Genomic DNA, 20,333 nt, shown 5'->3' with positions numbered 1-20,333 from the left:
ATAGATATTTGGCTGTTTCTCGCAAATTTTTTTAATATTAAATTTTTGGCAAGTCATTCAAGTTCTCCGCCATAAAGTTATGGAATACGCTTCCCGATTCCACATGATTAGCTTTAAAGTATTCTATATAATGACCTAATTATCCATATGACGATGAAATGAAATTTATTTCGTCATAAATACATAATAAACAAATTATCGATTTCTAAAATGTATATTGTAAGTATACATGATCAGTATCAGATGAGTCGTCTGCCCATTATTTTCGGTTTCGTAAAAATAACGCGGCTTGACATCCATTTTCCAAATGCAAAAAGTCCCTATAGCAATGCGATTTTACTTTCACATGTTACGTTATAATTTAAAGAAAGTCTGCAGTCTTCAGTCGTGAGTCGTGACTAGTTATTTGGTATTCGTTAAATACCTTACGTTAAGGTAAACAATAAATATCACAGATATTTAAATTATCACGATAAATAAAATAAATTATAGATCAATAATTGCTTATGTCGTGTCTTAGTTGAACATTAATTGTCTTGGAAACAGCACGCAAGTACATCTACGTGTAGGTAAGTGATCATTAATATAATTCATCTTGTAACTTATAACTACGTAGCATTTAAACGATTCGTTTTATCCTACCATATTAAATGATCATAACTAAGAATCAAAAATAGCAGGGTTGAAGATTTCATAACTAAAGGAGTTACATCAAAGACTATCAAATTGTCCTGTCAAATGATGAAATATGTAAAAACGCGGGATAATAGAATAAAGAGAACGTATTGTTTATCGATGCAATTTTCTATAAAACTTCAAGGTTTTATTTTATGTCACTGGTACACGATACGTTATAAATACATTGTGCAATAATTGTAATTACTTTAATTTTTCTATTAATTTCATATGAATTTAAAGATTTTAAATACATAATTCTATACAACAGTCATTAGATTAGAGTATGGAGACTTATCTTCCCCACTAACGCTCAGTCTACCTGCTCTGATATATGCAAAAAAATGGATGTTTGCGGGACAGGGGACTCTCGATAACTTTGTTTGATTCAGTTCGAATTTGGCACGCGTCAGGAACATTGCATATCTTTTGGGAGTTCTTTATTTTCCATATAAGTTTTAAAATGTTTCTTTGTAGGAACATGGACCGTTGGATCGGAAAGACTGCTGTTGTTACTGGCGCAAGTGCGGGCATTGGCGCTGAGATTTGCGTTCAATTGGCTAATTCCGGCCTAAAGCTCGTCGGGTTGGCAAGACGAACGCAACTTGTGGATGTGAGAATTACACTGAGTTGTAAATCATCATTATGATTTATAGCTCCTGTAATATAGAATATAGCTTAATAAATTATATAATAACAGATTCAAAATAGCTATTGTAAGAAAAATTGTATCGCAAATTGTTTTTGGATCCTTGAGAATATAAACGTAGTTCTTCTCATAGAACGGATACAAAATCTATAATTTAATTATAACTTACTTCGCGGCCTTTTTTAACCCTCAAGGTGTAGAACCAGAAGATAATTAGTTCAATTCCCGTAAAAGTGCTATGTTAGGTAGGCGTATTATTCAATAAAATAGTCAACGAAAAGTAGAAATCTGTTGGTCGATAACATCATTTTGAACACAGGTCAAGAGGAACTTGTCAACAAGGAACAACTTTGATGTGTTTTTGTTTGAATAACAGGAACTGAAAACACAAATAACAGGCTCTGGTAGTATTCATTCGATACAATGCGACATTACCAAGCAAGAAGACGTCGAAGCAGCATTTAAGTCAGTGGAAGAGAACTATGGAGGCACACACATACTCGTCAATAATGCAGGAGTCATGTATCCTGGAAATATTAGTGGTATAATACAATTTTATCATATTTAATGGCTTATTTTCACAGCAGGGTTGGCCTAGTGGCTTCAGCGTACGACTGTCATCGCTGAGGTCGTAGGTTCGAACCCCGGCTGTGCACCAATGGACTTTTTTTCTATGTGCGCATTTAACATTCGCTCGAACGGTGAAGGAAAACATTGTGAGGAAACCGACATGTCTTAGACCCAAAAAGTCGACGTGTGTCAGGCACAGGCTGATCACCTACTTGCCTATTAGATGGAAAAATGATCATGAAACAGATTCAGAAATCTGAGGCCCAGACCTAAAGAGGTTGTAGCCCCACTGATTTTTTATTTTGTTGGCTTATTTTCTGGTAATATTATTAGAGATACAGACTTTTCCATACTAATATTGTAAAGCTAAATAATTTGTTTGAATAAAGACACTAATATCCGAGAAAATTGAATTATAAAAGATTTTTATTTGGTGATGACAGAAGAAACATTATCGAAGATCGCACATCGGGAAAATATATTTATAATAAAAACAATTCTATCTGTAGGCCTAACGTGAGCTTAGCGAGTACGTAACGATATTATCCTTGACGTTAGTACTCTAATATTTTTTGAAATCTTACACGCATAAAACTTTTTCATACAAATAGCATTTTCTATCGAAATTGTAGGCACTGCGAGTGTCATAAAAAATCATATATAATAGATTGTTCTTGAGCATAAAATAAAATGGTGGTAGTCAAATTCCTTTCGCCGTAGTAAAAATACAACAGACCCTTGAAAACTATTATGTACAAAAAAATACTGAACCAGTGCAACTTATATTGCTAAGTTAATAGCATTTTTGATTGCCGAAAGGGACAATAATAATTTGTTTTCAGAGTTCGGAAACTCACCCGTAAGCTGTGATGAAATGTTATCAACAATCGACGTCAACGTCAAAGGTCTCATACTATGCACACGACACGCTCTTAATTCTATGAAAACTCATAACTTTAATGGGCACATCATTAATATATCCAGGTAAGGTCAATATCTTCATCTTCATCTCCTTCAACTTCTATACTCTATTCTATTCGTTAAAACTCCCTCTTATCTTAAAAATTAATTCAAATTCTCAGGGCCTATATATATGTTTGTATATGTTATGCTCCTGTAATATATGCTTTTTGGAAATTCCATCACACAGCTCATCCTTTTTAGGAAATTCGTTAGGATCTCCGCCATTAAGTTGTACATCTTTTAAAAGTCTTCTACATATCCACTTCTTAACCATATCCTATCCTGCTCAATCGTGACTTTTGTAATTCATGTATTTTCTTTTTCTTTTGTATTGCATTGTAATTCATGAACCGTGACATCAACTTTTAGTTTATTTTATTTTAGATTAGGTTTGATAATATTATAATTTTCAGTGTTACTTGTAATTTTTTTTTATTTGTTTATGCACTTGACCCTTAATATTTCTTTTTTTGTAGGTTTTACCTTAGTAGGGTTGCCTGGAAGAAATCTAAGAGAGAGAATTTGTTGAATACAAGTCAGATCAATTCTAAATCGGGTCCATTGCAAAAATTAAATCCTAAACAACTTTCCTCACACTTTCACTTGTCAATTTTCTTAGCAACCTTGCCTTGTTTTAGAAATCTTGTCTAACGTGATTCAATCCTTGCAAATAAACGAGAAACGGATCATTATGTTTGAAGAAAATGTAATTTTAATGAATTTTTGTATCGCTCAAAATTCACTTGTAATTGATTTTTCAGCGTTGCGGGTCATTACGTGCCCTTTTTACCTGTGTTTAACTCGTACCCAGCGAGTAAGTACGCAGTGTCGGCCTTCACACAGTCACTTCTCAACGAGTTAGCGCATTTGAACAGCAATATTAAAGTTACGGTATGATTTCCCTATTCACATTTTTATTTAGGTAAATTTCAAACCAAACCGGTGATTATGCACGCTATAAAGTATCCAGGCGGATCGTCGGATAATTCAATCTAATAATTAAATATAAGAATTTACTAAATCTAGGAAAGAAGCTAAATTTAAAGAGTTTTGCTCACTCAAGGTTTCTTAGTTTCAAAAGCGTTTGCTTAAATTAGTTATTAACAAGCACTGCATTTTCTTATATAATATTTAATTAATTAGAATTTAGCAAGCATTTTTTGTTAATAAAAAACACTAAATGTTGCCAGAATTTCTTCTGTGTTCTTGTTGTACGATTCTTAAATACGTTGAGCAAGGCAAGGACCAGACCACCACCTAAATTTTATTTATATATCGTTTTAGAGCATAGCGCCGGGGCTAGTGAAAACCGATATGGTCGAAAGGGGAGGTAAAACTTTAGATGTGCCAATGCTGACTCCAGGGGATGTAGCTGATGCGGTGTCTTATGTACTCTCCACTCCCCCTAACATAAATGTAAGCCTCACATTATTCATAAACATACTAGACGTTTTGTCTCTGTAAATCTTATGTCAATTGTCAAATGAAATAACGTGACAGTACTATGTACTAATGCTAAGCGAAGTTGTATGGGAATAACATTAGCGTGATTTTGTCACGTGACCATTTTCATTTCATCCTAACATCAGGTGAGCCTTTCACCCGTTTGCCCACAGTTCTATAAAAAATCTTTTAATGTATATTAATGTTATGCTAAGTGACAATTGAATATATTTGTGACATAACATTATAACGCAGTTCTTTTTTAGTCTTCTAAATTTATGAGTTCTCTCTATATTGATTAATTTGTGTTATGCGCATAAGCACAACATAATATGAAAACATACATTTTTCGTATTAAAATGCAGCCGACAAATTTATTTGGAATGGGTTATGGTGTAATTGTCAAATTATAAACATTTATTTTTCAGATAAACGAGCTTTCTCTGTGCCATGTATCGGAGAAGAGGCTGTAAAATAAAAAAAAATTGCTATCCATAACTTTTATTATGATAAAGGCGCTTATTGGGCACTATGTTGAAAAGCGCTAGACGAAGCCAGTCCCAGGAAACTAGTTGTAAATTGAACGAGGGCGCGTAAAACGTCCAGTTTAAGGGTCCAAAATATAGATGGCGCCGTAGATTCCGCGCCTTCGTTGCTCTGAAAAAATATATTTAATTAATCTAAAATATATATATGACAATAAAACACTTGTTTGTATTTAATAAAACAGACTTTAGAATACGTAAATAAATTCAAAACACTACATAAATACATAATTCGCTTCCGTAAATTATTTTGAAGAGTTTTTTGGATTGTTCATTAAGCTATGCTCTGCAATGTTAATTCAATTATATACACGTATAAAAATAATTATTAAAGGTAATGTAATTAAATAACGATTTTGGAATCTTTTTTTATTTACTGCTCAACACAGGTCACAGTAAGGACGCTGTGTTAAGACAATCACTGGTTTTATTTTTTTGTCGTAGCCCAATTTATTAAATTATATAAGAATAATACAAAACAACTTTATCAATAACTTAATTTTACAACTAACATATTATAAATATGTACATATAGTGGCCGATTCGTAAAATATATTAATTCGTAAAATGAGTAGCTAATATAAGTCATACAGTGGAATCGTCAATTTTGTAAATGTAGAAGCCCATTTGAGTTAGATGTAAATTGTCACCGTGAAATAACCTAACTTTTTAAATAATATTTTTTACTGGATTCAGTTCTGTGACATATATGTATATAAAAATACCATGAATATACTCCTACAGGAATAAACCTCATCACCTAAATATTCATTGGCCTCGGATTGCGTTTGGTTAATTTTTATTTCATAGACAAGCCTTCTTTCTGGCACCTCGTTACGTATCTGTCATAAATTTTTGAACCTAAATAAAAAAACTAACGGGGAATAAAGTAACTATTCAGGCCAATTAAAAAAACTATTCTACATCTTGGATATTAAAAAAAAAACGTAAAGCTGGCCTCACAATTTCAAAATGGTTTTCACGTTTTAATTATCAATTCCACGATCCGGCCACGACATGAAGATCACATACAAGCTAGTTAGATCTATGGTGTAGATACACAGCTTGTATCTCTACAAGTATACACCTAAGAAGTATAGAGTTTAACAAAATGGTTTCTTTGTATGTTGGTGTTTATGATTCATGAATTTCAAGATAACGTCTCCACGGGTGTGAACTTCCACCGGAACTGCCTTTAGACATGTTTCCGAGAAGCGCCATCAATAAACTCGAGAAAAACCCAGCGGAATCCTTCATTTGCGGCCCTCCATTCTCTTCTGAGCTTGCGTCAGGATCAAGTGCCTGGAAAAATCACTTTTAAATAATTATAGATAATTTATTTTTATTCAGGAAAATGTACGTTTTTAACCGACTTCAAAAAAGCATGTTATCAGTTTGACCTTTATCAATTAGATGTTCTAATTCAAAAATAATAGAGAATGTTGATCTATTTAGGCTACCGACCACGTGTGTTAAATCTTAATCTTAATATATATAAATTACGTGTCACGTTGTTTGTCCGCTATGGACTCCTAAACTACCGAACCGATTTCAATCAAATTTGCACACCTTGTGCAGTTTGATCTAACTTAAAAGATAGGATAGCTTACATCTCAATTTATACCCGCAATATTATTTTATTGCAAAATATTTGTTTATTATTTGATAGTCACAATTCTAACAGATGGCGCTGTGTTTTAAGTACCAACGTTTCACATAAGCTACTATTTAATAGACTAAAAATGGTGGTACCCATGACTGGTGTTCTCCTACCGTTTCCCTACTTGTACTACTATGTAATATATAACAAAAACCTTAGCCACAGCAACGCTTGGACGAGTCTTCTTGTTTAAGTATATGTATTTTTGTTTGTACATTTGCCTACACATTTCTTGGCCGTGAAACTTAGAGAACCGTCCAAATTTCATCGAAATCGATTCAGAAGTTATTGAGATGTAGTTACACGTAGATCCCTTGGTAAATATTGACAGATATCTTAAGTAGATTAATTTAATTTTGTATAATTACTTTTTTGTGTTTAATAATAATTAATTACTCACAGCACTGGTCCCTTGAATCAATTTCGATAGCAAATTACCAAAAAAGGCTCCATTGTTTGTCTGAAATATTTTAAACGTTAATTATTATAATCCAATTTTTGTAATGTCTTCAATATAAACCATTAATTCTTACCGAACCACCTCCAGTAATCGTGTCCAAAGACGTCAAGAAATAACTAGCTATAACAGAACCAGGATTTTCGTTCCCTTCAGACTAAAAATAACATTGCCATCAATAAAAATACTATTAAAGTACGATAATTTTTCTATGAAAATTTAATAACGTACCAATAATCCTACAAAAAGACCAATTCCTGAAGCTATCAACGCGTTTAAGTCAATTCCATCGCCCTAGAACATAAAATTACCTGGATTATCTGTGATTTGAAAAAAAATATGTTTTTAATCTATGTAGTTACTTACACTTAAATTGGCAATAATTCCACTAACTGTTGCAAGAAGCGATCCTAAATCAGACTGGCCATCTTCCTAAAATCACGAATACTTAAAATAATATCTAAAATTCCAGTATCCAGAAAGCAATAATTGTTTTTATTATACAAATACTATTAATATAATGTTCAGTAAAATTACGGGAAATGTCTATTACCAGGCGAAAGACTTTATGGACCGACCAATATTAAATAGAATTCCTATGTTAATTACTTACACCACCACTTAATCCAGCCAGAAGACCCAAAATACCACCTCCTTGTCCATCACCTTCAGGTTCATCATATTCATCCTCAACCGAATCCATTTCCGAATCCAACTCCTGATTTGAATTCCGATCGTCATCAGTTTCCTCCGAATCCATAGAGTCTCGAGAATCACTCTCATTCTCTTGTCTTTGGAAAGTAGGTTTTAAGTTGTTTACGTAATCAATGTCATTGATTTGTCTACGCACTATTATGTGTGGAGTAAGTCTGTCCACCATAAGTCTTAGGATATCCTGTAGAAGTGTCTGAAAAACATGTACAAATAGTTTTTTGCACTTAATGACTATAAAGATATTTAAGAAAATATATTTTTTTTATTGCGATAAGAGTTTTACATAAATTCATATTAATGTATTGAAAAGAGTGCGTACTTACCTTTATATTTTTTCTGTGCCAGGTGCAATATTTCAGTGTAATAAAAAATTCATGCACTAATTCACACGTGATATTAAAGACATAAAAAAACTAAAAATGTATTGCTGTATACAACGTATACTTCAATACGCATACACACACACAAATAACTAACCTTCAAAAATCGGGAATTTATTAGAATTAAATTTTATTACCGCTTAGAATTAATTCGTGCAACAAACGGTGCGATAAAAAACTTCACCTAACGTGTGCCACAACCCAAAAATATATATTATACCAAAACAAATGAATGCAGTAAACTAGTTCATATAAACAAATTAATGTTTGGCACCAAACATATATATTGAATTAGTATTAAAAAAATGGGAAATATAATCTAGTTACCCACAACACGGACTCCCTAGTGTGGGACTAGTGATAGGTGAATTTTGTCACAAACTATTTGTCATGAATACCTTTTATTATTACATATTATTATAAAAAACAACTTCATTTGTTTTGTATTAAGATACGATTTCATTCCACACTCAATCCGTAAAATTTAAAGTAAAGTAAAGTAGCGCTAAGTATGACCCGTATACCCGTTTCCCGTATGTCAAATCAAACACATTCTTACGTCATACTTAGCTAAGTTTAGATTTTATTCTTACCACTGATGCTTTCGCATTAGTACGGAGTTTTATATCTAATGTTGTGCGTTTAATACAAAATAGTCGAAACACTTACGCTTGCAAGGATTGAACTTGGAAGAACAGCACCTAGTAGGTGAAATATGCTGAATATACTGCTTCCGTCTCCAGAAGACGCTGGTGCGGGGGTCAGGTCATCAATATCATCATCGCTCGGGTCGATGGGGACGGATACGGGATATGACTCCTTAACAGTAATGGCATCCTTGTCTTCTGTATCTTCATCATTCACAGTCAATGGTAACTCGGTTGTATCTGTCTAGTATTAAAATAGCTTGATTAAACTGGTTTCTTAGTTATGGAACGTCGATGTTTGTTTGCCTTTGTGCCGTTTTATACGCGCAGTTTAATTATTATAAGTTTATGTTTTATATCATTGGTCTTAGTATATATATCTGTTCCACCTGGTGGACAGAAAAACTGTGTACTGCTTATGTTTCCATCACACTACTATAAACTTCTTCTTTTTCTTATTATATTTACTATAAATAAATAGATATAGTTTACTAGATACATAGACATAACTTCGTTCCTTACGTGGAATATTTATATTATTTAGTCATTGAATAGGAATACACAGTGCAACGCGGCAGCTTTATCGTTTACCGGTAGTCATAATAAAAGAAAATAAATAAATAAATCAGTGGCGCTACAACTTTAGGTCTGGGCCTCAGATTTCTATGTCTGTTTCATGATCATTTGTCAATCAAATAGGCAAGTAGGTGATCAGCCTCCTGTGCCTGACATACGCTGTTGACTTTTTGGGTCTAAGGCAAGCCGTTTCCTCACGATTCACCGTTTAAGCGAATGTTAAATGCGCACATAGAAAGAAAGTCTGAAGAAGCCGGGAAACGAACCTACGACCTCAGGGATGAGGGACGCACGCAAGCCACGAGGCCAACAATGCTTTATATAATAAAATAAATCAGTATTAAAAAAGAATAGTGAAGTGCAAATGCGAATCTTATTATATAATACAAAAAAATAATAATTGACAGCAGCTAGCTTATACACTTAATAAAGAAGTAAGAGAACAAAAATAGCGCTACCAATATGGGATCGCGAAGTGTATTAGGGAGCGTTCAAGTATTACGTCACGCAATTTTTGGAAATTATTGACCCACCCCCCATGTAACGCGCCGTAACGTTTTTCTGTACCCAAGTATGGTAAAACGTTTCTTGACCACCTAGTGATCTTTATACCTAAAATTTACCATTATGTGATGTAAAGTATTGCAAAGTCGAAAATAATATTAACAATAACGCTTAATTCAATCCCCGCCCCGCATCATAACGTTTTACAAAAGGAAAATTCGTTACGTAATACTTGAACGCTCCCTTGGAACTTTATGACTAATCAAAAGTGTAATTTTCCCAACGTTAAGTATCAATTAACTAATTATTAAAAAACAAGTATTTATTCGTTTCAGAGATAGTTTAACGACTCTGAGTAAGGTGAACTTAAAGTAACCTCGGCTGATGAGGTCCAACCTTGTTATTAACGAAATGACAAGGAAATTAGTTGGTGGTATTTTCGTATGGTTTTTTTCTTAAGGAAATAAACATATAATCTAGACCTTGTGCCCTTCACATCGCAGGTACTGTTAAAATAATAAATTCAAGTTATTTACTTTAATACCCATTATTATTTATTTAGTGCCATTTTCAAAACGATCACTATTGCCACTGACGATCTTTGTGATTTGTGATAAAAGAAACAGTGGCGCTACAACCTCTTTTTAGGTCTTGGACTCAGATTTCGGAATCTGTGTGATCATTTTTAAAATCTAACAGGCAAGTAGGTGATCAGCCTCCAGCCTCCAGTAAGACTTGTCGGTTTCCTCACTATGTTTTCCTTCACCGTTCGAGCTAATGTTAAATGCGCACATAGAAAGAAAGTCCATTGGTGCACAGTTGAACGTACGACCTCAAGTATGAGAGTCGCACGCTGAAGCCACTAGGCCAACACTGCTCTTTGTTGTGATTTGTGATACCATGGCTTATTATTAAGATGTTCTCGGATCTATTCCAGGCGAATAAAAATTATGTTGGGTGAATTAATATTATTATAATGAAAACTAAATATCACGAAGTATTTACAATATTCTTAACCTACATAGTACAAAAATGTTTCTGCCAATGTCACCATTGGGAAATCAATTAATAAGTATCGCAATACTATACAGCGAGGAAATGCTGCCAGCGTTAAAGGTGCACTGCCACAGGGACAACCTTTTTAAAGTTGTTTTAATTTTCTTTTTATAAATTTTTGAAGTGAAACTTCTTTACGCGCATGAGGGTAAAATTTTTACGGATGAACTCAATAATAATAATATTAGCGTCACGAAGATGTGCAGCGGTTTTGTCGATGAAAAGGGAGAGAGCGATTGAGACCGATTGGGAGAGAGTGATAAAGGGCGAACGTAGCAATATACGCAATTCTATTTTTAAAAATAAAATTTCGTAAAAAGAATTTATGAAATATTAGTATTTTATATTTTGTTGAAATCTCAAATGACAATTAAACATAAAATACTAATATTTAATAAATTCTTTTTACGAAATCTTAATTTTAAAAATAGAAATTTGTATATTTTCAATTTGTATATCTATACACAAATATTGGTATACAAATACATGGAGTGATCATATACTAATACATGATCATCTATTGGGGCTTTTACCTAAGTAATAATTAATGTAAACAAGTTTCACTCCTGACATGTGTATGCACGCACTTTTTTTAATTATTATTTTAATTATTATTACAAAAAGCTGTATAAAAAACTTACCGAAGTACTTTCTTGTCTTCTCATTCTAATATGTGATGGAAGGCAGAATCCATGCGCTAATAATGTAATAGCGAAAAACACACCAAAAGTCTGTCTATCCATTTTTGCACTGCACAAGAATAAAAAATCCATTACTATTTATAACTAAACTACTTAATTAGCCCTTACTAGGAATTTCATATACCTACCTATTTTGTTAATGAATTTTGTATAAATATTTAACGATAATCGTAACGTTAATGTATGCAAAAACTTTTTTCACAAATTGGCTTTTTTTAGATTGGCTAGCTTTATTTATTTACGGTGCAATGTGTCTTTATCTAGCGAGTTTAAATAATGTTTGTATGGGCCGGTGTAACATATAACTTTGTACATGATGTCTCACTATACAGGTAGCTAACATTTTGTAGCTAACTTTCCGAAATGCAAGTAATTTTTGATTATACATATTTTAATCTTACAATAGATGTTAATCGATTTATGCCTAATTAAAATTGTAGGTACATGACAGTTTTGTTTAAAACCCATAACGGACATATTTTTGTTTTTTTAAATGCAAGTATGTCAAATTACACAACACGCGTCGAAATGTAGGCATCCTTCGGAATTTTTAAATGTCAGTTAAAGAAAGGATGCGAATCAACTCGTGTTATGAAGCGTTAAATTTTTTAAATAAACCCATTTAAACTCATAGTTTACTTTACAGTCAGAATAAAGAGGCCTTTTGAGTTATTACAACTAGTGTAGTGTAGAGAATATAAGTAATAATTAGCCAAAATAATTTTATACTTAGAAAAAAAAACTGAATAGTATCAAAGACACTCTGTATATACCAATTAGGCCTGAATCCCAGCTATCATCATTGTGGAAGTCGTATTGCGTCACTCGAGTTGCCAAACAAACTGCAATGTCGCCTATATCCGTTGGCAAATTATAGACTACATACGATGCTTCCTTAAGTTAACCACAGCTTACTGCGGTCGGTAGAAATTCGTTAATGAATTTGTATTTTTATACCTATTATAGTCATTATTTATTATAAATTAATTAATTTGATTACTAGCTTTGGTCCGCGTTGCGAAAATACAAAAAGTCTTATTATAGCCTCTTCGTTTTTTTTTAATATTTGTAAATTGCTCGTTTGTATTTTACTTTTAATGTTTAAGTTATTTTCATTCATTTCATTATTTCATTCTTTATCATTGTAATATTTCCCTTTAAATGTTGTGAACACTTGTTATTGATGCACATGCATGTATCTTGTTTTCTATGTCATGTGTTCTCTGTAAGTGTTTGTATGTGTTTCGTTAGTGTGCCTTTTAAAATAAAATAAATAAAATCGAATTTATATCAAATTATAACAACACACCTAAACGTTCCTCAGAAATCTATTGGTGCTAACCGTACGAACCATTTATCGCATTCATAGAGACGCGGCCGGGGATGAAATATTATAGATAATATTATCTGCGTCCGGCATTAGCTTATTAAGCTGCTAGTGTGTCAATTAATAAGAATTATAATAAACTCTATCGACAGGTACGTATTTGTTTCTCCGAATAATATTAATTATTTTGCGACTTTTTTATGCATAGAAATATATTGCAAATAGATCGGACTATTTATCAGCTGACATTCACAATATTTTATAAGCATACGAATATTAATTTCTATCTATAACTTTGTAAAACAGTTTTCAAACTTTAACAACACTTGGTTGTCGTTAAGGATATTATGGACTTGTTATAGTATTAAAACAATTATAGTAAATATAACGGCCTACCATTTGTGGAAAAATCGCTTATCAGTAAGATTTCAAGAAGTTAAACTACCTACTGCATCGCTGTCCTTTTTTACGTATATATAATAAAATAAACACAAAAAATGGTACTTACTTAAAGAATACAGTTCCAGTATTAAGTGTATCACTTTATGAAGTAAACTGATTTAATTTTGTGGTTAATTTGAATCGAAGCGGCTGGCCTTACTTGTAGAAGGCTTCAAGGTTGCCCAAGATTAAGTTCAAAATATGACGTTGCACATGTAATAGTACAATTAGTATTTACGTGAAACCTGTTATTGAAAAGTGCTTAAGTAATTACTTAGAACATTTTATAATATTTCGACGCCATTAAAATGTTTTCCCGCGAAAACATCAGATATCTATGGCTGGTGTAATGTTTTTTTTTTCATCCATTCAATTTGTCATCCATGTTTTTTTCTTTTACTACAATATTTCTGTCATAAACAAATGTCTACATTTAAATGGCGATTAATAAAGTACATATTTAAGCGATTCTTATAAATCATTGCTTTAAGTCTTAAAAGTTGAATCATATAGCATGTTATGCGTACATCTGAAATGGTCAAGAAATGTATAATTTTGGAAGCTTTCCAATATTTCAAACAGTTATTTGTGTTTAAAATTTCCTTCGTAATTTTACTTTAAAACAAAAAATGATATCTTTTTAACTTCGATCGTATCTTGTCGTATCGTTATTAGTAATTACACGACATCTGCGTCGAGCACCAGCTTACACAATTGCATTGAGTATAAAAATAAATGGAGTGTATTTTCGAAAGTTAGTCGTGTTTATTCCTTCTTAAGTAGTTCTATAGTAGGAAGTTTCAACAATATAGGAATTACTAATGAAAAACAATAATTGAAACACTCATTATTCCAATAGATTTAATATCGTATACATTTAGTCCGTGCCGACAGACGCGTCAGCTCTGGGCGGTCGTAGTTTCTCTAGCAGTGGTATTGCCACTCCCACGAGTTCTTCCCAGGCTGCTAAACGACTGCACGGATCACACTCACATTCTTCCACCTCACCCTCTTCAAAACCCAGGTCCTCGCCTGAACACCTGTATAAAGAACATATGAAAATCGATTTCTACAACCCCATAGAGAAAATACCTACCGCTTTCGGAATAACGATCTTAGCAAAGCAGTCATATATTTTATCAAGAATACTTGAAGAAAAATAATATGTTTACGATTTTTAAATTAAACATATAGCCATTTTTCATATTTAATCAATCATCTCGGTAATATATCATATGCCGTATATCTTACCCAGTTCTATCAGCTTCTTCGTCAGAACTATTTTGAAATTGGTGGTCATTTTCATTCCCATTTTGGTTTGATACATTGTCCCCTTGCTCTGCGGCGAATTTAACCTAAATAAAACATTTAGGTAACTGAGACTTCAGTCAAAACTTCTTAAAAAAAACTTTGCAAATAATGAGATTGAGTTAATGTATGCTTCACGTTTTACAATACCTCTCGCCTTTAGTTAGAGTATACTGTATAACCTCCTGATTCTTAAAAACTAAACCAGTATAACGTCACTGTAGAATTTCATTCTCCTCGTATGTAAAAAAACGATTTATTTTTTATTCTTAGACTCTTATGTCATTTAACTGGTATAATCATGAAGTAAGGACTTATTTATATAAATTTTACCATTTAAAACTATGGACAAAAACACATATTAATATATTAACGAACATTGACGAAATGAAACATTGTTTTCGTTTCCGGTAATGTTTGGTTCTCTGGATATACAAGGTTACCATTCTACAGCGACGATAATTAAGTATATTTTGAAATAAATTACGTTTATTTCATTACTTTCTGTCAACATGCGCCTGTTGTTGTTTATTATCATTTAACATTAGTCGATCACTGACAAATTTTACTCGGTGGCTCTAAATGTTTATAGCTGAAGGTGCCCGCACAAAAATAATATTATACATGTGTAAAGTAGATAGGTAAGATATTATTGCATGCAAGTTATGATTGCACATTTAAATCATCTCAAAGTGGCGAAGACTTCAAACCCTTTATTATCGTAGTAAGCCAGGTAGCTTTGAGAAACCGTGAGTCCTTGAACCTCTGTTACCTTCGGACTCTTCTTGCATACATCCCGTAATTATTAATGTCCACTATTTATGTTAGAGCACAATTGTAGGGCATAGGTTACTTAGATATAATACATTGTTATTTACTACTTGAATAAATAATAGCGTTTAATTACGCTGACGGATATATTAAACCTTTAATACGGAAGAGAGTTTGGTGACGTAGGCTCGTCGACGAACGGAAGGTAAAAATTATTCGAGAAACATTCGTTTTAATTATTAATGTCTTTAATCGTACTACAATGGAAATTATATAATAAATGTTAATTAATCATATAATGATAAATTCTGTGAATCATTATTAATCATATAATGATAACTAAGATAATGGATTCATTAGCATAAAGTTGATGATATAAATAATTCGTTTGAAAAATATTTGGGGTTGCTACACTATCATTGCATTATTAATGTAACAAATACTGTAAAATAAAATTGTTTCACCCGATCTTAATTTATATGCGACAAAATATAAAATATATCGTTAAAATGTAGAAAAAAATAACATACGTGTTGTTTATTTGAGTCACTTTTTCTTGATACTTCGCAGATGCTAAATATAGAATCATCGTCTGAAATAAAAAAGTGAAAAAAAATGAACATGTGACCCCGACGTGATTTGAACACGCAACCTTCTGATCTGGAGTCAGACGCGCTACCGTTGCGCCACGGAGTCTTGACAGTATGAGCTGAATTTATTGACCGATTACGATGTACTATATTAAATTTAGATCTAATAATTACATTCCAATATGCGTGAACAATTTTTTATTTTTCATATCTAAGAATGGTTGAACCAAAAAAATTCCTATCAACACTATATTAGATCATATTTTTATACTTAAATACCATAATAACTTCAGTGAGTCGAAAAGTACTTTGTTTGTTAAAGAAGAATTACTTTACAATTATTGATTAAAATTTTAATTATTAATTTAAATTGATTAATTACTTTACAAAAGATTGAAATCAATAATTTTAGACATTAAATTTTTCGTAAACTTTTTAGTCTAGCCTAAGAATATACCAAAAAGAAAACCTTTTGGGCATTGGAGTTGCCATTATAAATTATTTGTTTTATTATTAAATCTCTATTTATGTATTCTTTTATCAATAAAAATTATATAAATAAAACGTATTTTAATTAAAATTCTCAGGGTACAGATCTCGTAATAAAATTAGGAACAAACCTATAAACGTTGCTAGCGCATCAGCCGCCTCACGCGCACACTCAGGTAGCAGCGGAGCGTGCGCGTGCGCATTCCACAAGGCGCGGGCAAGCAACGCGGCCGTCGGCGCATCCGCCATTTCCGCGGCTGCGGTTAAAGCGTGCGCTGCGGTTTTCGCCCCTTCGCTTGTATTACAACCCGCACCGCATACGTTTACTAAAAGGCCCGCGGCCGCAAAGCGAACACTTGCCTCCTCTGTGTAATAAAACAAGATATTAAAAGCCACTTTTATTAAAATTTGTTAGCAATGAAGAAATACCTCGTACTTGATTGAAACTATTTTGTTTCTATTACAGCGCCTTAGAAATATCAATATAGTAAATAGTTTTCAATTTTTATACATTCTCCCAGATTTTTTTTATGGGGGTGGTGGCCAATTTCCTACCGTTTTCAAATAGGGGATTTCATTGATACTAATAATGATAGGGTACAGGAAGGATCTTAGGAGTTATAATCTTGACACGAATTTTAGGAAAGGTGCGATTTTTTTGACGCCGTGTCTATGTAAATGACAGGATAAAACTTACCGTGTACAGAAAATCTTGGTAATAGATCTATAGCGCCCTCTAGTACCAGAACTTGCGCGGCCCGGGCAGAACGAGAAAGATTGCCAAGAGCACGCACCGCCTCACACGACGCTACACCATCGCGTTGTGCCCAACGACACGTTGCTAAATAAAAAATATATATAAACTTCTTTGTAATTTAAGAATAAAAAAATTGACTTACTTTAATTTTCATTAAATCTATTAGGGTAAGGTTAAAACACTAGACTTAGCGCAAAGTGTGTCCCCTATGTCAAAAACGCATTGTATTTTTACATAGTGTTAGTCGCGATTGAGAAGCTGGCCCTTAATGTATAACCCAATTAAATTATTACGTATAACGTATACGGTTTTTGTACTGTAAAACTTTGTAAATTTGTTTGTACAAACATCTTAAAGGCAAAAAATAGCTGCAGAAAGTTTTAGCTCTCTCAAGTTTTAGCATTACTTTTAAATGAATTTTGGAGAATTTAAGAGAATTAATGCAGAAGTGATTTCTGAAATGGGGATACTCTTACTTCTCAAACATAAGTATAATGTTAGATATATTATGTAAAATGAGGTCAAACCTTTGCAAAGCAAATCAAGTGTGTCATCGAGTCGTCTCGGCGCAGGCGCAGGGTCTAAATAGAATGTGACGTTGTTCAGTGTCGCTAAGGCCGCCATGGCTAGCTCATCCCGTCTATTTGGATGATCGCTTTCTGCATTATGTACCTAAGACATTTTTTTATTTGAGACAAAGTCCCGTGTACTCCTGATTTTGCTTTCCACGGAAACAACAGCCTTGCGATTCTGTAACTCACTTTTCGAACTCTCACAACGGTTTTCGCAGCGGCGGTCGCGCTCAAATCAGTCGTGAAGCAGTCATTTTACGATTTGGCATTCTGATAAACAATAAACTACAAGCTCCCTCCGCTTGTAAAGACGTAATGTGAAATTGCTTAACATAATACCATGAGATTCCAAAAATGACGTGAGTGACGAAGGGAGCGTTGTTAGTGCGAGGTGAACTCACGGATTAACAGAATCGCACGGCTGTAGGTATAAAAGTTCCACTCCGGAACTAACCTTCAAATCATGATTTATGCATTTATTATTTAGTCTAGTACATTTAATTAATATTTTGTGTTATTCAACGAAATGTATAATATAAAATACAACGACTATCTATGACGTACTTACCCTGAATCGCGCTAACAAAGTATTTCTCACAGAGTATATCAGCAACCTCTTGACAGCAGTCACTAAGGCCTTCGACCCAGTCAGAGCATAGACTGGTGAAATATCCTCCCTTTAGGTCGAAGATAGCACCTTCTTTCCTCCACAAACCTAACAAAAGTGTCAGCTAATAACATACCTGATTATCAATCGATTTCTCAGCAACATCAAGGCAAGCCAATAACGCGCGAATAGTTCTTTCAGAATGTGTGGCCGCGATACTCTTCCCAACCGCCTCCGACAGACACAAATTCGCTATGACTCGTACAGTCTGTAGACAACAAGAAGAAATAGACAATTAGTGTCTTTGGGAAAATATTAAAATGTGGCTACGCACTCGCGAGCCCTCTGGCATTGAGTGTCCATGGGCGGGCGGTATCACTTAATATCAGGTGAGCCTCCTGCCCGTTTGCCCCCTGTTCTATAAAAAAAAGAATTATATGGCCAGTGTCTTATTATTATGTTTGCACGGTTCCTGGGCCATCGGGGTGTTTTAAATAATAGAGGATTTAAGTACTATATATTAACCACTCGCGTACAACAATAGAATATAAGCAAAATAATGAAATGTAATTGGCTGCAATTACCCCGTACTAGACTATCTAAAGTTAGTAATTATTTTTTGGGAAAAGGGATACTCTTCTTTAATAAAATCCCAGAGGCGCTGTTATCTCTGCCATAATAAATTAAAAAAATGTATTAAAGAAAAGCTGTGTAAAAAGGCTTACTATAAAGTTAACGATTATCTAGTTGATAAAAGGGCCTGGGAATACTGCTAATTTGCGATATTTGTTTTAAAATAAGTGTTGTTTGATGATTTGCTATTTTAAAAGAGTACCGAGAGTTTTTTTACGCCGGCTTTTTCTCTCGGCCTACACCCTCTGTCTTCTTTGCCGATGAGTAGGGATTAATAATTTAATGACGTGGAATAAGTGATGACCTGTATCTTATGTTCCATAATAAACATTTTTTTTTTTTAATGTAACGAATTAATACTTTTTTTAATGTAACGAATTAATACAATGTAACAGTCGAAGAGAGTGCCTGCGTCTGGCTATACTATACTATACTCTCGGGGCGTAACTCCGACGATTTAGGAAATCGCCACGCTTATAAAACTAAGAAAGCTTGAGTGAGCAAAATGTACAGCCTTGGCTCGTACAATGTTTTTTCTCATTAACACCTATGTATGTATTGTTTCTTCTAATATTTCCTCTATGGTTGGTATTTTTTTAACAGATCTGGATAGATGTTAGGACGAACCTGTGTCATACTCTAAAGATTGAAGGGGGCAAGGAGCTCCATTACTTTACTGCTTTTACAAGAAACAACGATCTAAACCGTGAAGTGTATAGGGGAACCATAAATAAATACACATGCAAATTCTATTAAGTGGTTTTCTTCTTTTCACGTGTTCTATCATAGACACAAATATCAAGTAAAAATTTACTTGCTACTCTTACCTTTATAAGAACATCCTCGTTGGAGCCATCGGAGCCTCCCAAATCAGAGCCTGGTGAATAAAATACACTGTAATATTGATAACAAAAGCTTTTTAGGCCTGGGCCTCAGATTCCTGTAACTAATTTTGTTTTGTTCTAATAGGTCCAAGGTGGTCAGCCTTCGCCTCGACTTTGGATCAAAGGCATGCGAAAAAGTGTTAAATGCGCACTTAGAAAGTTGGTGTACAGTCGGGTTCGAACCTACGACCTCAGGGATATATCGCACGCTGAAAAGCGGCAACGTACTTGCGAGCCTTCTGGCAATGAAAGTGTCTATGGACGGTATCACTTAACATCAGGTGAGCCACCTGCCCGTTTTCCACCTGTTCTTACGTTTTTCCTCTGCTCTTACGTTTTTATAACTTTATGATGAAACTAATTAGACCGAATTTTTAATGTTATACTTTATTATATATTTTGTTATAATATAGA

The 20,333-nt window shown here is 33.4% G+C and overlaps 4 protein-coding genes and 1 non-coding gene across 8 annotated transcripts in view; 1 reads left to right on the top strand and 4 right to left on the bottom strand.

The window, feature by feature from the left end:
- The first annotated feature begins 396 nt into the window (after window positions 1-396).
- On the top strand, window positions 397-5,001 carry LOC125054008 (farnesol dehydrogenase-like). 2 transcript variants are annotated; one of them, XM_047655658.1, is made up of 7 exons: window positions 397-569; window positions 1,153-1,288; window positions 1,701-1,866; window positions 2,737-2,878; window positions 3,619-3,748; window positions 4,142-4,273; window positions 4,729-5,001. In XM_047655658.1, the coding sequence occupies exons 2-7, from the start codon at window positions 1,157-1,159 to the stop codon at window positions 4,771-4,773; spliced, it is 747 nt and encodes a 248-aa protein (XP_047511614.1). In that variant the 5' UTR covers window positions 397-569; window positions 1,153-1,156; the 3' UTR covers window positions 4,774-5,001. The 2 variants fall into 2 exon arrangements, with proteins under 2 accessions (XP_047511614.1, XP_047511615.1); XM_047655659.1 differs by lacking the exon at window positions 397-569 and adding an exon at window positions 751-875.
- LOC125054011 lies at window positions 4,786-13,509 on the bottom strand. Its single transcript, XM_047655661.1, has 4 exons — window positions 13,376-13,509; window positions 11,481-11,589; window positions 8,726-8,947; window positions 4,786-4,957 (listed from the first exon to the last, which is right to left on the bottom strand). The coding sequence occupies exons 2-4, from the start codon at window positions 11,580-11,582 to the stop codon at window positions 4,820-4,822; spliced, it is 462 nt and encodes a 153-aa protein (XP_047511617.1). The 5' UTR covers window positions 11,583-11,589; window positions 13,376-13,509; the 3' UTR covers window positions 4,786-4,819.
- On the bottom strand, window positions 5,200-8,718 carry LOC125054010. Its single transcript, XM_047655660.1, has 6 exons — window positions 7,576-8,718; window positions 7,329-7,394; window positions 7,194-7,256; window positions 7,039-7,119; window positions 6,906-6,965; window positions 5,200-6,147 (listed from the first exon to the last, which is right to left on the bottom strand). Exons 1-6 carry the CDS (start codon window positions 7,840-7,842, stop codon window positions 5,980-5,982), a joined length of 705 nt encoding a protein of 234 aa, XP_047511616.1. The 5' UTR covers window positions 7,843-8,718; the 3' UTR covers window positions 5,200-5,979.
- Window positions 13,510-14,143: 634 nt separating the features above from the next.
- The window catches only part of LOC125053572 (armadillo repeat-containing protein 2), a 34,032-nt gene continuing 27,842 nt past the window's right edge, over window positions 14,144-20,333 (bottom strand). For all 3 annotated transcript variants that reach the window (XM_047654974.1, XM_047654973.1, XM_047654972.1), the window contains exons 14-21: window positions 19,863-19,912; window positions 18,539-18,670; window positions 17,751-17,895; window positions 17,164-17,307; window positions 16,598-16,831; window positions 15,918-15,979; window positions 14,560-14,663; window positions 14,144-14,348 (exon numbers count right to left, since the gene is read on the bottom strand). In XM_047654974.1, the coding sequence (XP_047510930.1) occupies window positions 14,186-14,348; window positions 14,560-14,663; window positions 15,918-15,979; window positions 16,598-16,831; window positions 17,164-17,307; window positions 17,751-17,895; window positions 18,539-18,670; window positions 19,863-19,912 (1,034 nt within the window). In that variant the 3' untranslated portion in view covers window positions 14,144-14,185. The remainder of the gene's footprint in view (window positions 14,349-14,559; window positions 14,664-15,917; window positions 15,980-16,597; window positions 16,832-17,163; window positions 17,308-17,750; window positions 17,896-18,538; window positions 18,671-19,862; window positions 19,913-20,333) is intronic.
- Trnaw-cca lies at window positions 16,012-16,083 on the bottom strand. Its single transcript has one exon. It is a non-coding gene; the product is annotated as a tRNA-Trp (tRNA).

Source organism: Pieris napi, chromosome 11 (assembly GCF_905475465.1).
Source record: "Pieris napi chromosome 11, ilPieNapi1.2, whole genome shotgun sequence".
NCBI classification, from domain to species: domain Eukaryota; kingdom Metazoa; phylum Arthropoda; class Insecta; order Lepidoptera; family Pieridae; genus Pieris; species Pieris napi.
Note: the sequence above shows the minus strand (reverse complement) of the source record. Positions and strands in the feature narration are given on the sequence as shown.

Excerpts from the sequence above, each read along its gene's own strand:
- LOC125054011 (XM_047655661.1), bottom strand. The coding sequence starts at position 11,582 with ATGGATAGACAGACTTTTGGTGTGTTTTTCGCTATTACATTATTAGCG. Across the intron at positions 8,948-11,480 it reads GAAGACAAGAAAGTACTTCG|ACAGATACAACCGAGTTACC; the intron begins GTAAGTTTTTTA and ends TTTTAATACTAG. Across the intron at positions 4,958-8,725 it reads CAAGTTCAATCCTTGCAAGC|AGCAACGAAGGCGCGGAATC; the intron begins GTAAGTGTTTCG and ends ATATTTTTTCAG.
- LOC125054010 (XM_047655660.1), bottom strand. The coding sequence starts at position 7,842 with ATGGTGGACAGACTTACTCCACACATAATAGTGCGTAGACAAATCAAT. Across the intron at positions 7,395-7,575 it reads TGGCTGGATTAAGTGGTGGT|GAAGATGGCCAGTCTGATTT; the intron begins GTAAGTAATTAA and ends TCGTGATTTTAG. Across the intron at positions 6,148-6,905 it reads TGATTCAAGGGACCAGTGCT|GCACTTGATCCTGACGCAAG; the intron begins GTGAGTAATTAA and ends TGATTTTTCCAG.
- LOC125054008 (XM_047655658.1), top strand. The coding sequence starts at position 1,157 with ATGGACCGTTGGATCGGAAAGACTGCTGTTGTTACTGGCGCAAGTGCG. Across the intron at positions 1,289-1,700 it reads GACGAACGCAACTTGTGGAT|GAACTGAAAACACAAATAAC; the intron begins GTGAGAATTACA and ends TTTGAATAACAG. Across the intron at positions 1,867-2,736 it reads GTATCCTGGAAATATTAGTG|AGTTCGGAAACTCACCCGTA; the intron begins GTATAATACAAT and ends ATTTGTTTTCAG.